At 41.4% G+C, this 17,666-nt stretch overlaps 1 protein-coding gene across 1 annotated transcript in view; it reads left to right on the top strand.

Annotated features, from left to right (window-relative positions):
* Positions 1-6,945: 6,945 nt before the first annotated feature.
* Rtf2 (replication termination factor 2) overlaps positions 6,946-17,666 on the top strand; it is a 44,800-nt gene continuing 34,079 nt past the window's right edge. The window contains exons 1-4 of the mRNA XM_005341386.5: positions 6,946-7,102; positions 13,183-13,277; positions 13,953-14,046; positions 16,396-16,535. Of these exons, the coding sequence (XP_005341443.2) occupies positions 7,034-7,102; positions 13,183-13,277; positions 13,953-14,046; positions 16,396-16,535 (398 nt within the window). The 5' untranslated portion in view covers positions 6,946-7,033. The remainder of the gene's footprint in view (positions 7,103-13,182; positions 13,278-13,952; positions 14,047-16,395; positions 16,536-17,666) is intronic.

Below are 17,666 nucleotides of genomic sequence, written 5' to 3'. Positions count from 1 at the left end.
GTAACCTAGGCAACTGTTATTATCACAACCCACACACCAGAGGTGTGATCTACGGCAAAACCAACAGGGGACTAAAATTGTACTGCCCAGCTGTGTGGCCTCCCAAATTAGCGACTTTTTAAAGTCAAGTAAGAACAGTGAAGCTAAAAGATTTATTTAGGGTTTCTATGAGGAGCAAAGGGAAAGTTCTTTATGGAGCTCTCCTTTGGCCTCCATAAGCCTTACCTACCTATGGTTACCACCAACTGAATCCATATCAGTGGATTAATCCACTCTTAGGTTACAGCTCTCATAAGCAAGTCATTTCACCTCTGAATATTCTTGCTTTGTCTTGCATGTGAACTTTTGGGGATGCCTCATGTCTAAACCATAATACCAGTTGGCTTGCCTTGATTCCACAAAAGACATGAGATTCTGGTATCAAAGACTGTGTCATTGGTCCCCAACATGACCTCAGGCCCAATGAGTCATGAGGAGGACTTAAAAGAATGCAGAATAGCGTTGTACTCAGAGCTCTGAATTTTTTCAGTAAAAGGACAGAAAGTAAAATTAGCAAAAAGAAGAGGATACCAGGGTGAAATGTAGGGGGACAGACACAAGCTCCTAAAGTCCTCTCCTAGTGCAATGACAAGGGACACACTTGATTCCCGCCCCCCATGAGCTATGACATTGTTGTGAGGAGTCTCCAACCTGGGAAGCTTGTGAGAGCCACAGCACCCAGTGTCATTATTGGGCACCGATCACATAGGCATCTCTTCCTGACGCATACCTGATTTCCAAACTCTCAGAAGGAAAGCAGATGTTTAGCACAAAACACACTTGTCTGTACAGCTTAGGTGCCGTGAGCCATTCTTATTTGTTCTGGGGATGTTGGAAACCCTCCTGAGTTCCAAGTTCCTACATGTCAATCAAAGGCCAATGTTGCAGGCAGGCCTTCCTAAGGATGCTGGTCAGAGCTGCCACGTGGACTTCTATCTGCACAGAGACCTGAGATTCCCTCAGCACCACAAGAAGCTTCACCTTCATGCCCTGTTCCCTCATCCCTCAACTGCAAGGGGATGAGTCAGAGGTGGGCTCAGGTATAGGCCATTCACACTTAGGTTTGTTTCAAAGCAGAGGAAACTCAGAACAGAAATATCCAATCTCTTATAATGGGCTCTGAGCAGAGCTGGCCAAGCTTCACTTAGAGGAGACCTCGTCTTTATTACACTGGAAACAGACAAGCCTGCCCAGTGCTCTGGAGCGAGGCACTATCTCTATCTTCCAAGGCTGTTGGCTACCAGGATCCTTGAAAAGATGGTCCAGGGAAAAAATACCAGGTCCTCTGCTCAGAAGATGTGCAAAGAACAGGGTTGGGGATGTAGCTCAGGGATGGAGCATTGCTTAGCTAGCACAAGGCCCTGGGTTCCATCCCCAGCACCACAAAAACACAAAGTGAAGCAAAACAATACAAAAGGGAATGATGTATGGAAATGAAATGCAGCTGTGAGAACTGAATTCCAATACAACCCCCTAGCAAAAGTCAGCCATGTTGTTAGAAGAAGAAAAGATTGTTGCTTGGAGGCAAACCACAAGTTTTTATTGCAGTGGACAAAATTTTTTACACAATGATGATAACAGCAGCCCATATTTATTGAATGATTACTACTAAAGCACTGTTCCAGCTGTTTGTATATTTTAGCTCAGTCCTTCCTAAGTGACAGAATGTCTAAAAGGTCATGACAGGTCCTATTTCATGTCCCCCCCTCCCCATTTTGAGATGAGTTCAAACCAAGGACACTTGTCAACAAAGTGCAAAACCATTGGATACGAACATGAAAAGTGCTGCCCTTAGCTAAACGTGTTTCCTTCCTTTTTTTTTTTTTGAAAGAGTAGTTATTAATCTAATAGGATGATTACTTCTGGGAAAACATCTAATAGAATTACACATATATTTTCAGCTCTGCCATTTTTTTATTTTTTATTTTTATTTTTTTGTTGAATATTTGTGTCTCATGCCCAGAATTCTGTACCATTTCCTCCCAAAGAAGGGAGAGGAAATGGTGGGTGGTGGGGGTGGTGGTGGGGGTGGTAGCAACTTGACCTCAATTATGTTAAATTCATCAGGAGGATGGAAGTGGTGAGGAGACCATTTAAGAGATCTTCCAATGTGACAAGCCCTGCGGTGTCATGTTTCTGGAACTATGCTTTTTTTCTTTCTTTCTTTTTTTTTTAAATAAAACATCCTTTAACATTTTTTTTTATTTTTCCCTAACGATGTACCCCAATCTATAAATGTGCCATTCCTGTTTGCACTCGTAATGTATCAACATGTATCAACCCTATTTGTTAATACTGTTTTCCCTTCACCCCTGCCTTTAATAAGCACATCTGGAGCACCTCCTATTTTTCAAGGACTCTACTGAGCTCTAGAGGTGCTGCAGGGAACAAGGCAAAGGCTTACACTGTGCAGCTATCATTCCATGGCGGGGGGCACCGGGGCCAGGACAGTACCCAAGTCACCCTCCCATAATGCAACAAGGGCCCCAAAATACTTGGTAATAAAAAGAAATAGTATTCTGATGCTCCACTCACACACATTTTTCCTTCCCCCCGCCTTTTTATTGGTACTGAGGATAAAACCCCAGGTCTTGTGCATGCCAGGCAGTCAGTCCACCATTGAGTTACATCCCTAGCCCTGATGGAGTTCTGTGTTTGTTTTTTTTTTTTTTAAAGAGAGAGTGAGAGGAGAGAGAGAGAGAAAAAATTTTTAATATTTATTTTTTAGTTCTCAGCAGACACAACATCTTTGTTTGTATGTGGTGCTGAGGATCGAACCCAGGCTGCATGCATGCCAGGCGAGCACGCTACCGCTTGAGCCACATCCCCAGCCCTTGTTTTTTTTTTTTTTTTTTTTTTTTTTTAAGAAACCAAAATCAATGTCAAAAAATCATGGTAAATAAGAAATCAAAACTGACATATATAACACAATATGGAGGAGTAATTTGCAATGAAGATGATAAAGGAAAAGAGGGGCCTGTGTGACAGAGGAGTGTTCTTTTAGATGGAAAGGTTAGGGACAATCTCTTTGAGAATGGGACCCACAAATAGAGTATTAAGTCTCTCCAGAGAGTTAGCTGGGCAAGCATTTAGGATTAAGAGATCATCCCCAAGAAGGATCAGAAATTCTTGTGCTCAGGAAGAGAAGAGGGAGGTCCATGTGGCTGGAACTTAGTGAGGGAAAGAAGCGTGACCAACATGACTTAGGAATGGTAGCCAGGGCCAGTTTATGGAAGGCCTTATGTATTCCTGGAATATTCTATTTCCCTAAGACTAGGAATTAAAAGTAATTTTTTGTTTTGAATTATCTCATTAATGATCTAATTTTCCACTTTATTTTAACTTTCTTTTGGAACCTCTCCTAAGTGGGACCTGAAAGGATAGCTGTAAAACTTCTTAAAAATCCTAATATATAGTTTTTTTTAAAAAAAATTCTCACTCTTGAAATGAGTTACTTACTCTACATGTCTTATCTTTCCAGACAGAATATTAAACTGCAGCTATGGGAAAGAAACTAAATAGAAATCTCAGGAAATCAAACTCCTAATGGTTTAGATGTCTAAAATACGTGGGAACAAGTGTCTCAGCATTTAAAGTACTTCATAGCTGGAGCCGGTGAATGGAATACAAACATGTATACCATGTGAAACTTCTTATTTGTGCTAACAGATATTTTTCTGGGGAGTAAGTCTAAAGTTCTTATCAAGTTATCAAATAGACCCAATGGCTCCAAAAAGTTAAGAAACACTGTTTTTACCTACAATGATGACCATTAGGATTTCTAGTAATGGTACATGTACTCCTACTGCTCAACCTTGTCTATTTAATCTCCTAATGTATTAGCTTTTTCACTGCTATGACCATAAGACCTGACAAGAACAACTAGAAGTGGAAAAGTTTACTTGGGGCTCACTGTTTCAGAGATCTCAGTCCATAGACAGCGGGCTCCATTCCTCAGGGCCAGAGGTGAGGCAGAACAGCATGGTGGAAGACAGTGACAGAGTGAAGCCACTAGGGACATGACACCAGAAAGCAGAAAGTGAGCTCTACTCAACAAGAACAAAATATATACTGCAAAGGCATGCTCCCAGGGACCTGCCTCCTCCAGCCACAGCCTACCTGCCTACAGTGACCATCCAATTAATCCCTATCAGGAGATTAAAGCACGGATTAGGGTAAGACTCTCATAACCTAATCATTTCACCTCTGAACTTTCTTTCTCGCTCTCTTTCCCTCCCTCCCTCCCTCCCTCCCTTCCTTCCTTCCTCCCTCCCTCCCTCCCTTCCTTCCATACTGGTTATTAAACCCAGGGTACTTAACCACTGAGTTAAATCCCCAGCCCTTTTTATATGTTATTTAGAGTCAGGGTCTGGAGAAATTGCTTAGAGCCTTGCTAAATTGCCTCAGCCTCCTGAGCCACTGGGATTAGAGCTGTGCACCTCACCTCTGAACTTTCTTGCATTGTTCACACACACGCTTTTGGGAGACACCTAGTATGCAAACTATAACACCTAATAAAGTTTGTAACTCCATGTTAAGAGAATATAGCACAAGAATTCCAACTCATGACCACAACAGACCAGTGCCCATCTCCTTTAGAGCAGTTAGGATGAGACTTCTGATCCCTGACTAGGCAGTGCCAGGGCCCCTTTGCCAGCTGAAGCAGCCATAGAGGATGGATGTCGCCTCTCGGCCACCCTTAAAATTAAGGAAAAGTCTCTGCAGTGGGGGTTGACACAGGGGTTTAGGATAAAGAAATAGATACACTGACTTTTAAAGGAAATTTCCACAAACTATTGAGATGCAGAAAGTACAGCTGTAAATCTTGAGCAACATACCCTTGTCCACCTTCTGGTGAAACAAGGGAAATGTGCAAGAAAAGAGAAAATTGGTGCAAAATTGTGCAGCGCTGTCCTGCCTTCTCTTCTAGTCCAGCCCCTAACACTGCATGGTTATAAATACTAACACCACCCCACTGGGTTGCTTGCTGTCTGTCCCTGTAGAGATGGCCTGTATTCTCCCTTGAGCATGTATTCCTTGCTTTACCCCTAGGGCATCTCATCTCCCTTTTGAGATTGTCCCCTCCCCCCCCCTCCACACACACTGAATGTGTCTCTACTTTCCTAAATAAAACTCAGTCTACACTTTTGGAAGGGGGGTTGGTTGGGACACCAGTGTTACTAGAGGATGATGATTTTTCTCCAACATGATTTCATTCTTTCCTTTGCTTGAAATCCACAGCTTGACAGGATCCAGGGATCCTTGTAAGGAAATTCCCTCTGTTGGTTCTTTCAACAAAGGCAGAGGAAGAGGAGGCTGACAATAATCACACCTGCTTCCTGGTGTGACTGGGAGGCTCAAGTCACGTGCCTGACATGGCAGCCAACTCTCAGCGGAAAATTGTTGCTACTGATGACACTAAACCACACAAATTTTAGATGTGTGTAAAAAACAAGGTTGCCTAGAGACCCGAATTCTAAAAGAGGAAACCAAGGAGGAAGAAAGAGCTCCAGCTGCCTGAGCTTTACTGATGTGTGGCTGACATGGTATTGTGGCGCTTTCTCCAGCCAGCCCTGTAATGGAAGCTGGGGTCATCCTGGGGACATAGCTTGATGCTGCTGGGAGCCATGCTAGATGATGCTCAAGTTTTTCAGTGCAAGGATTTGGATAGAACTCATGAGCCAAGAGTTTTATATTTTTCAGTTTTAGAGTCTACCCAAACCCCTCTGGAATGAGTCTGTACAATTTTTTGTTTGTTTATTGAGGAAATATATCTTGAGTATGCCAATTACCCTTCTAGTCACTGGGGTACAGATGGGAATAACACAAAGTCCTTGTTCTCATGCAGATTTCCACTAAATATGTCATAAATCAACGAGACACCAACTGATGAAAGCGTTTTTCTTTTAATTCTCATTCACTACAGTAACAGATACCCCAAGCCTACAGACCTTGAAGTTTTTACATCCACATATTTTCTGGAGACCTGTTGCAAAGTGGGGACTATTTACAACAGTTTTGCATTTCGTTAAGGTCAACATGATAAATTCCAATATGGAGATCTGCCTTATGACCGTGGACACACGTTCCAGTAATGTATAATTTAAGGAATAAACAAATGATCAAGAGCGTGACAGCAATCATGGATTTTGGCAGAAGTTTGGTAAGGGATTTGTGTTCTCAATACAAATATAATAGAGCCTGTCTCTTGGGGAGGGTGTGTGTGCGTGCCTGCGTGTTTATAAGAATAGAGGTATTGTTTGTCAATTATATTTGCTTTTGTTAAATACATAAAATAGCGTGGGTTTTAGGAGACTGCGAATGAAATGCATGTATGTATCCACTGTAAGCTCAGTTGCATCATATACCACATATATGGCAATGCCAGAAAGTTCCAGGCCTTCAAGGGTTGTACTTCCCCAGAATGTGCTATAACATCACAGTTTCTCGAGGCAACCAGGTCACAGCTGTCGCTCAACAAAATCACCTCCTTTTAAAAACGGCAATGTTAACTGAAACGAAAGGTCCGTCTCCTTGCGCCCTTGGTAGCCCGGTCCTCCAGGCGCTCGCGGTCACACATGCTAGGATGGCACGCGGCAGTCACACACGCTGGGGTGGCACGCCCGAGTCACCGTCCTCGTCGCCCTCCCGCAGCCGACTGTGCAGCAGAAATACAGGGAACCCCATTGGGTAAAGAGGAAAGGACCCGCCGCGGCCCCTCCGCTCTTCCGCCCTGCGCGCCGCGAGACCATGCCCAGCTTCCCCCGCGCCCCCTCCACCGCCGGCGGTGTTCTCCACGGCAACTGGCGCTTGGCAACCGCTCCCCAAGCACCGCGTGGCGGCCACACCCCATCCACATCGCCCCGCCCCGCGCCGCTGCGTCACGACGGGCCTTGCGTCATCATGGCGCGCCGGAAGTTATTGACGAATTCGTCAGAGACCCCGGAAGTAGCGTCGTCAGTGTTTGGCTGCTGGCGCTGACTCCGGCCTTGCGATGGGTTGCGACGGGGGTACAATCCCCAAGCGGCATGAACTGGTCAAGGGGCCGAAGAAGGTTGAGAAGGTAAGCGATGTGGGCCCGGAGGCGCCCGCGAGCGGTGAGGCTCTCGGAAGGGCCTGGGAGCGAAAGGAGGTTGACGGGGAGCCGCGGGTTCCAGACCGCCAGCTGCGCTCCGGTGCCCTGTTTGGGGGATTCAGAACTGACAACAGCATTGAAAACAGCACTTATTGAGTGTTTGCTGTTTCCATTCACTGGGCAGTACGCCAACATGCAGTGTCGTGATTCTCACAGCAGCCCAACGAGTACGTGCTGTCATCCCCGTTTTTAGACGTGGCAGTTGAGGCTCAAATGGAAAAAGGTGCAGAGTTAAGTGGCAGAGTCAAGGTTCTAATCCCATCTGCGGTTAGTAGCGATGATTCAGATAGCCACTATTTATTGAGCTTTGTATGCATTTACTTCGTTTCCTCGGAAGTCTACCCTAACTGTACCCTTACCCCATAAAATCAAGTCCTTCTCTTTTTAAACTATTTTATCACACTGAATTCTGTGTCTATGATTGATTTACGTCCTCCCCCACCACACTGTGAACCCCTCGTGACCGCGACTGCACCCATTTGTCCTCTAGAACTAACAAGAGTTTCTGGTAAGTTACTATTTTGAATACTTGAGTGAGTGAAAAAATAATCTAATTTGCACAAGTATTGGAGCAAATTATGTGTAATAATTGTCATGCTAATTATGGGGAGTTTGAGTCCTGGGAAGTTAATGAAAGTGATTACAGTCACATACTAGTAGGTAGTGAAGCGAAGATTATCATTCAGTTATTCAAGATTTCAAAAGTTAGCATTAGTAATGAATTTTCTTTGATATCATAAGGTATGTAAATTGTGTACTACAGTGCCTAGCACATGTGTAGACTCCTTATATTCTTATTCAGAATTCAGAGAAGTTTTTTAAAAGATAAATCCCATATGTCAACATGGTATTTGAAACACACTGGTGGTTCCCATCATGTTCAGAATAAAATCCTATCAAACTGTGTGAACAGACCCCTGCCTATTTTTTACCTCATTGGCCCTCTCCGTTCCTTTTCATTTTGTTTCAGCTTCACAGGGCTTTTTTCCTCAGCCCAGGTTATTTCATTACCCTGAAAGCTTCTTCTCTAGGTAATGACATCATTTGTTTCTTCATCCAGTTATTTGCTAAGCAGTCACCTCAGTCTTCTAGTTGAAGTACTCATAGTTTCCAGCCACTCTCTATCCTCCTCTAGTGCTTTACTTTTCTTTATTAGGACTTGTCACTGTAGTTCCTTGTTTATTGTCTCTCTCCCATTTGGACAGGTCCTTGCATGTTTTATCTCTGTATCATGTTTGTCACATAACAGACAATAAATAAGTGTTGACTGTGAGAATGAGTGAATACCTAGGAGGATGAAGTGTGCCCTCTGATCATACCTACATGTATGTGGGCTGATGCTGCATATAACACTCATGGGAAATTTGGTGCTTCCTCCCAAAAAAAAAAAAAATTCAATTCACTTTTGTTTTCATGTGCCCAGAACCAAAGAGGAGGAGGTTAATCAGAGGCTTTACAAGAAACACATTTCGGTGGGTAAGAAAGAAGAAAGGGTGATCTGAAACAACAGGAATACTCAGGCAGAATAATTTCTATTATCCCCACTCATGCAATAAATATTTGCCATATATACTGTTCTAAGCTCTTGGGATGGATACAGCAGAGAACAAGTCAGTCCACCCCTTATGGAACTTACATTTCAAATCCATACTGTGAAGTAATAAGAAATACATACATGGATGCTTCCCTGGTTCCTGACACAGAGCTCTAAATTTTCCTGGGTAATAGGAGTGTCACTTGTATGGTAACTTGATGAGGCTTCTGGTTTGGGATTGGTCACCAGAAAGACCAAGCCATGATTGGAAACTTGTAACTTTCACATAGCTCTGCCCCACATACTCCAGGAAAGAGAGAAGCTGGAGATTAAGTTAGTAACAGGCTTTGCCTATGTGATGAAGTCTCCATAAAAAAAATAAAAGAAAAAAGAAAAAGAAAAACTCTGAAATGAGTTTGGAGAGCTTCTATGTTGCTGAACTTATCCATAGGAACAGCTCCTGGCTTGAGACCTTTTCACACCTCACCCTCTATACCTCTTTATCTGGCTGATCATTTGTATCCTCTGATGCATCTTTCTAATAAAACTGTCTTCCTAGGTTCTCTGAGCCTCCACAGGTTATCAGAACTGAGTGGAGTAGAGTAACCTCAGATTTACAACAGTTGGTCAGAAGCATAGGTAACAATGTGGACTTGTGATTAGCATCTAAAGTGAGAAGGGCCGTCTTGTGGGACTGAGCTATTAACCTGTGGCCCTTCTCACTTTAGAGGCTAGATTCAGGTAGACACTGTCAGACTTGAGTTGAATGGTAGGCCACCCAAGCAGGGTAGAGGAATCAGTTGGAGTGAAGGAAACCTCACACATTTGATACTAGAACCTCTGGAAGTATTGAGTATTGTGAATGAAAATATAAAAGAAAACAGTTGGTCATTTTACACCGATGTGTGATGATTTATTACTTGTGGTGTGTTTGATCTGGTCTAAAACATTGCTCTAATTTGAGACCTTGCCCTAAAAAGAAGAGAGGTTTGGAAAAACATTTTTCAGCAATTTGGAGGGAGGGACCAATTTTTTAAGTCCCTGGAGAAGGAGTAATTTATCACTTTTCTCCCTGTTCCCAACTTTCCAAAATGGTTTTTGAATCAGTAAAGGACTGTGGCTGAAGCGGGTACGGGATCCAGATGGTGGATCCTGGGCTTGCTGAACATGGCTTTTTGAATCTGAAAAATGTAAATCTACTTCATTATGCAGATCTCTGTCTTTGGGATTTTCCAGTATGAATATTGATTAAAAAAACTATTTAAGCTGCAATTACAATAGTTTTTGTTTTAAATAATAGAGTGGTAATTAAGAACATGGTGTTTATGGGTTTGGTGATACATGGCTGTAGTCCCAACTACTTGGGAGGTGGAAGAAAGAGGATCTCCTGATCCCAGGCATTCAAGGCCAGCCTGGGCAAATTGGTGAGACCCCATTTCAAAAGAAAAAAAAAAGGGCTGGCACAATGGCACAGCCCTGTGATCCCAGCAGATCTGATCGGAAGCCTGAGACCAAAGAATCATGAATTTAAAGCCAGCCTCAGCAAAGTCGAGGCACTAAGCAACTCAATGAGACCCTATCTCTAAATAAAATACAAAATAGGGCTGGGGAGGTGGCTCAGTGGTTGAGTGGCCTTGAGTTCAATCTCTGGTACAGAGAGGGAAAAAAAAAAAAGTAGTGTCTAGAGCCAGTCAGTCTGGGTTATTATCCTGGTTTCTTCATTTGCTGCATGACCTTGAACGTGTCACCTAACTTGGTGCCTTGGTTTCCTTATCTCCAGTGGGGAAAATACTAACTTGTAGGGCTTTTGTGAGGATTAAAGAGCTTGTCATGGCAACTGCTTAGCACAGTGCCTGGAACACAGGGCACTTAGGCAGTAGCTGCTGCAAATTTTAAAAATTAATTCCAGGGGATTTTTTTCTTTCTCTATCGTCTCTAAATCATGTCGTTCTGTTACAGTATTTCAGTTTGCTGTTGTAAGAGTAAGGACAAGTGGGCCTTGGAGTGTCATAGAGGTAAAAATGTAGTTTGAGGGCTATGGAGGGCTTTATGTCTCAGTTTTCAGATCATGGATGTTTTACTCCATTTTCTGTTGTTATAACAGAATACTCTCAAGATTGAGTAATTTATAAAAGAATTACTTTTTGTATTTCTTGGAGGTGGGAAGTCCAGTTGTCAAGTGGCTGCATCTGGTAAGTCTCCTTCTTGCTCATGGGTACTCTTAGCAGAGTCCTGAGGTGGCCCAGTGTCGTATTCCACGACTAAACACTCAAGGTCACTCCAAGTGAACTGGGCTGCACGAAATAACCACACAACACACAGAAATACCTTTTTCTTTGGATCCTGTGCAGACTCCTCTGACCTTAGGAGTCTGTGTGTGTGTGTGTGTGTGTGGGCGGGGGTGGAACCGAGAGAGCTGAACCCTTTTATTGGGGAGAAGCCATTCAGATGAGGCAAGGGGTCAGGTTTCAGGGGGTTGAGTCTAGCTTCATGATGTCTGCTGTCAGCCAGTTGACTGACATTTAGAAAGGCCACGTCCAACAGCAGAGCAGGAGAAGGGGACACACAAAGAGAGTTTCCATGGAACATTCTATCCTGAACAGGTCAAAAGGGTAGGATTACAAAGGAAACAGGTGAGTGTAACTCAACCCTAGGGGCACGCCTCTCAAAAAGAACCTCCTTGCTATCTGAGGGGTGGGGGAGACCAAGTCATGAGTCATGGCACTACTATGCCAGACTACGATGATGATCTTTCGGATCTTGGATCCGCGTGGTACATCAGAACTAAAGGCATGGTCACTCAGTGTGGCTCCCCATAGCCCAGGGCACTATGTGCCAAGAGGGATGATACAAGAGACAGAGCCAAAACGGGCCTTTATAATAGATCCACTCTCAAAATAATAACCCATCATTCATCCATGAATGGATTAAAATATATTCACTAGGGCAGAGTCTTCATGACCTAATTGCTTCTGAAAAGATCCCACCTGGTTCCACCTCTTAATACCTTTCAATGGGGATTATAATTTAAACATGAGTTTGTGTGTGTGTGTGTGTGTGTGTGTGTGTGTGTGTGATTTTATTTGTGCTTTATAATTTATTCAGAATAGTGGGATTTATTGGAATATATACATACATGCACATATCATAATTTGGTCACTTTCCTTGCTCAGTACCTCTCTTTTCCTTCTCTTTTTCCCTTCTCCAATCCCCATTCTCTGTTCCACTGTTTTCCATTCTGGGTTTTTTAAAAATATTTTTAGTTATACTTGGACGCAGTGTCTTTATTTTGTTTATTTACTTTTATATAGTGCAGAGGATCGAACCCAGTGCCTCACATGTGGGAGGCAAGCACTTTACCATTGAGCCATACCCTAGCCACTTTCCCTTCTGTTTTCATGAAATCCCACCCCCCCTCCACCTTCTATGTATGAGAGAAAACTTACAACCCTTGACTTTCTGAGTCTGGCTTATTTCACTTAACTAGATATTCTCTGGCTAAATTCATTTTCCTGCATATGACATAATTTCATTCTTATGGCTGCATAAAACTTCATGTATATATGCCACATTTTCTTTATCCTTTTATCTGCTGTTGGACGCAGAGGCTGATTCCATAATTGGCTATTGTGAATTGTGCTCCTTTAAACATAGGTAGGCGACTATCACTGTAGTATACTGACTGTAGTTCTTTTGGATAAATACTGAGGAATTGTATAGCAGGGTCATATGATGGTCCCATTCCTAGTCTTTTGAAGCATCTCCATACTGGTTTCCATAGTGGCTCTATAATTTGCAGTCCTACCAACAATGTATAAGTGTTCCTTTTCCCACACATCCCTACCAGTATTTATTATTTGTATTTTTGATAAATGCCATTCTAAATGGAGTGAGATGAAATCTCAGTGGAGTTTTTAATTTGCATTTTCCTAATTGCTGGGGATTCAACATGAATTCTGATGGAGACATTCAAACCATAGCAGTGGATAAATAGACAAATAAGCAAAAAATACTTGTTTTGTTCAACTGGTGATTATGTAAAAAAATTACATAGTCTTTGTACTGAACCTTTTTTTTAAAAAATGCCTGTGTTCTCAGTTAATAGTCTCTAAATTCTGCTACTGCTTTGGAGTCTTTTCAATTATAGAAATTTATCTGACCTGGTTGGTTTTTTCCACATGGTCTTTTCAGTGTACTATTGAGATGCAAATATTAATATTTTTTACTTGCATAAACAGTATAATGATGTGATGTAAACTTTCTTATATCATGTTTAGATGGACCTTTATTTGACATAGTGTTAGGACTTTTAAAGTCCCATTTCATGTTCTTTAATTTAAAAAAATCATTATCTTTGATTTAAAAATTAGAACATAGTGTGGCATTATTAAATGAACTTTCATATGTGGAACCATCTCTCCTGTGACTTTTAGAGGTGATGTTAACTCGGAGGGTTTCTGTTTTCTTTTGCCAGGTTGACAAAGATGCTGAATTAGTGGCCCAGTGGAACTATTGTACTCTAAGTCAGGAGATACTGAAACGACCAGTAGTTGCCTGTGAACTTGGCAGGTATGGATTCTTTGCTTCATCAAGATGAGTTTATTCATCAAGATGATTTTGAGGAACACTTCATTATATAAATATTCTCGAATAATGAAATAAGAATTAACCCAAGCAAACTTATGAGGCATAGGTTATCATTCCCTGTCGCTGAACATAATTCTGCAATCTCCTAATCAATATGATATAGTCAACCCATGATTTGAAAACTCAAGGACCAAGTTATAATTATGCTAAATCATAAACAGAAAACCCAAAGGAGCCTTGTGAGGTGGAGAATGGGGAAAACTGGAGAGATCATATCCTATAAAGGAGGAGCTGCAACTCAGTTCCAGCCAATTTTTATAGTTCGAGAACATGGGTCTAGTCATTGTAAGCTTCTGATTTTTATTTTTGAAGTTGAAAATATGTACTTTTATACTAAATCTCACAATTTCTATAATTCTTGTTTGGGTTATATTCAACCCTTAAGAATGCCAGTTTGCCGTCCTTGACTTGTGTTTCTTTTTAAACTCTGATAGTAGTTGAAACATGGTGAAGTATACAATATACTTTTTGGTAATGCAGAGCATTTCCTTTATCAAATGTAATGCTTTTGGGGTTGCACTAACTTTGTTCTTCTTTTGTTGTTTTCTTGAGAGTTGATTATTGCCCTCATAGTTTGACTAGTTCTTATTCTTGCAGACTTTATAACAAAGATGCCGTCATTGAGTTTCTTTTGGACAAATCTGCTGAAAAGGCTCTTGGGAAGGCAGCATCTCACATTAAAAGCATTAAGGTAAGAAGAGTGACTCTTGAGTGCTCCTGGGGTCTCAATGTAACGAGGTTTATTTTATGGAATTCATGTACATGAAAGTAAATTTAGAAATTTGAGATTATAGTCACAACCCATCATACAATATGGCTGTTCTTGGGAGGTCTTGTAAATCTCAAGTCTGGAGTCGTTCCCCCCCCCCCCCCCCGCCATGTACTTTCTGTCTTAGAAATCTATTGTGCTTTCATGTGCATGAAAGTCCTTTGAAAATTCTTAATGTCTTATAAACTTGTTGGGAAGCATTATTTTTGTAATTGAGATTCAGGTATTTGAGGGCTAGGGATATAGTTCAGAAGCAGAGCCTTGATAACATGCATGAAGCCTTGGGTTTGATTCTCAGCACTGAAAAAAAAAGGACTCAGTGACTTGAATTTTATTATTATTATTATAAATTTTTAAATTTTTTTTAGTTGCAGTTGGACATAATATCCTTATTTATTTTTATATGGTTCTGAGGATCAAACCCAGTGCCTCACATGTGCACAGCAGACACTCTACCACTGAGCTACAGCCCCAGCCCCAGCGACTTGAATTTTAAATTTGGAATCTACTTTCATACAATGACAAAATTTTCAAAGTATGTGTGTTTTTATATTAAAGGTTCAGCTATATATTAGAAGTTCTGATTGGCAAGTTAAAATTCTTCCATTATAGTGGAAAAACAAGTTTTTTAGTAAAGGAATTTGTTGAAAGGACAGAATCATTCAAATCTGGTCCATAGAGGCAATCAGATAATTAAGAATTTATTATACCCCTCATCTCAAAAAGACTTCCTTTAGTTCACATGGCTAGTCTGTAAGATGCTTAAACTAGAACTCCTTCCCCTGACTCCCAGTCTGACTTTAGGATTTCTCTTTTTACTTTTTATTATGATACTAAGCTTTTCATTTGAATTCTCAGAGTGATTACAGGAAATGCTCACTTTAGGCAGATTAATAATTCTGAAATGTAGCTAATGGTAGTGCTATAGAAATGGCTGTGCTGATTTTAGTTACTCTTCTACTTTGGGAAGAGAATTAATTCCTGGAAACCCCATGGTATCACAAATTATGTTGCCTCAAAAATTCAGTTATTATTGAAATTAATTCATATAATTCTATACTTAAAAACACAATGTTTAGTTTTATATATAACTGAACCTTTAATGTAAAAACACACATTCTTACATACACTCTGATTTCTTAGAGAAATCAGAGCAGAAAAGAAAAAGAATTCAAGTGAAATAATTCAGATACACCAGATTATCACTGCAGCCCACAAATACTCTGAGCAGCTCTTGCCCAGGAAGATGAGCGGTGGCTTTCCTTCTGAGGCACTCAGCTGCTCCTCAGAGTGTTAAAATCAAAAGAGGAAGAAATGCCTTGAATGCTGTAGTGAAGCCGTGGCATCAAACCACCTATCAAGCTGCATTCTGAAAAGCCCGATATTTGTATGTTGAAATACAGTATGGCAGTATTCTGTCTTAGACTCACTAGGTGCTTGCCCACAGATTTTATTGTCTCTTCAATCATTATATAAATATGGATGGTCAGTAATATGGAGCAGACTTAGCGGGAAGAGAAGTATTCCTTACTAAAGTGCAGTCATTTCTTCCTTCCTCCCTCTCTCCGTTCCTTTGAGTGCTGAGGATTAAATTTAGGGCCTTATGCATGTGAGGCAAGTGCTCTACCACTAAGATACACCCTCAGTCTTCTGTGTAGTAATTTTTGGTGTGAGAAGATGCTTTTCCTTAAATACTCACAAAATAGAAATTACTCAACAAATTTACAGATGGTTTTTTAGTTAGGATGATTTGACTTATGATTTTTTGACTTTATATTGGTGCAGATAATAGACATTCAGTGGAAATTCTGCTTGGCATTTTGACTTCTGGTCTTTTCCCAGGCTAGCAATAGGTATGCGCTATCCCTAGTGGTACTGGCCAGCGGCATCGAGCAGCTTCCCATCTGCCCTGTGCCCATGATGGTGAACAGCCAGTGCTCTAGTGCACTGTGTTGCTAAGCTATGGTGCTGTTTAGGGCAGGTGTGTTCAGTGCGTTTTCCCCTTACCCTGAGTTCACCGGGACATGACCCCATAATAAATGGAGCATCTATACTTGGTAGTCTGTGAATTTTTAAAATCCTGTTTTCTATATAGTTTATGATTTAATATTGTATCTGTGTTTCTTGGTGGTCAAAGGAAAAATCTATGGAAAAGAGGTTTGGCTTGGGAGGGACAAGAATAACAGTTTCTCTGTTAATTTAGGGGGTTTTTAAGGCAAAGAATGATCCATTTACCAAATGAATTCTTAGAATGTTAATGACTTTTCTCAGAACGTGACAGAACTAAAGCTTTCTGATAATCCTGCCTGGGGAGGAGACAGAGGAAACACAAAAGGCGACAGGCACGATGACCTCCAGCGAGCACGTTTCATCTGCCCCGTGGTGGGCCTGGAGATGAACGGCCGACACAGGTGAGTGGGGGCTGGCCCATTGGTGGACCTTGGTCTCTCCCTTCCAGCCATCTTCACTGACCACATCTGCTTAGCTGTGCTGTCTGTGGCTCTCTGCTCTTGATAGAGGAAAACCTAAAGTAAAGTGGAACTGGAGTAATTCTCTTGGAACATAAGACTATAGAGTTTGGCTATTAGGTTATCTTTTCCTAAGGGACAGAAGGGGCAAGTTTTCCTTGAAACAACCCCTATTCCTCAATGTTACTAAATGTATGCAGTGGCAAACATTGTTACGAGACTGAAAGCCCAGCTGGTAACACTAACTTATAGCTAACACATCCTCTGACTTGAGCCTCAGAAATCTTGGGATTGAGATTTATATAACAAATATAAGTGAACTATACATTTTCCTCATTTAAAAATAGAAATGTTGAATGGGCGAATAGGTGTCTTTGTATAAGATGTCTCACAAGCAGAATCATTAAGCCTCTTTCCCACCATGTAGAAGTATCTTTTATAACAGGTAGTCCAGACTGCCCTCTGGAATCTTCTATGTCTACATGACATATTTGAAAGGTAGCATTTTTGCCTGTTTTCATTTAGGAAAGGGAAAAGCATCTTAGTTAAATAAAAACTTTGTTCCCATGAGCAGCTGCCTTTACTCTCAGGCGTCCTGGCACGGTGTGTTCATTCACATAACAAACACATCAGGGCCACTTCCCATGTGCCAGGCAGTGTGCTGAATGTGCCAGAGAGACTGACCTCCTTGCTCTGGATGGCCCAGAGCTTTGTGGATCTGGAGAGAAGTAACACATAAGGCACAAGGAACCGTTGCTTTTGAAGATTATCTTCTTCCAATAATCTGAATTTAAACCATTTAGTGTCTGTCTTGAACTTCACTGATTGGAACAAACAGAAATATTCTGGGGATCCTGACTCATTTTCTTAATCTTTTCCCACTTTCATGTATTTTTTATATATGCATGTACATATGTACATACACTGAAGTGAAAGCCACATATCATAAAATTGACCACTTTAAAGTATACATGTGCTGAGATTGTGGCTTAGTGGTAGATCACTTGCCTAGCATGCATGAGGCAATGGGTTGGATCCCCAGCACCACATTAAAAAAACATAAAAATAAAAGAA

Source organism: Ictidomys tridecemlineatus, chromosome 5, assembly GCF_052094955.1.
Source record: "Ictidomys tridecemlineatus isolate mIctTri1 chromosome 5, mIctTri1.hap1, whole genome shotgun sequence".
In the NCBI taxonomy this organism is placed as follows: Eukaryota; Metazoa; Chordata; class Mammalia; order Rodentia; family Sciuridae; genus Ictidomys; species Ictidomys tridecemlineatus.
The sequence above is the reverse complement of the archived record's forward strand: the minus strand, read 5'-3'. Positions and strand labels throughout refer to the sequence as shown.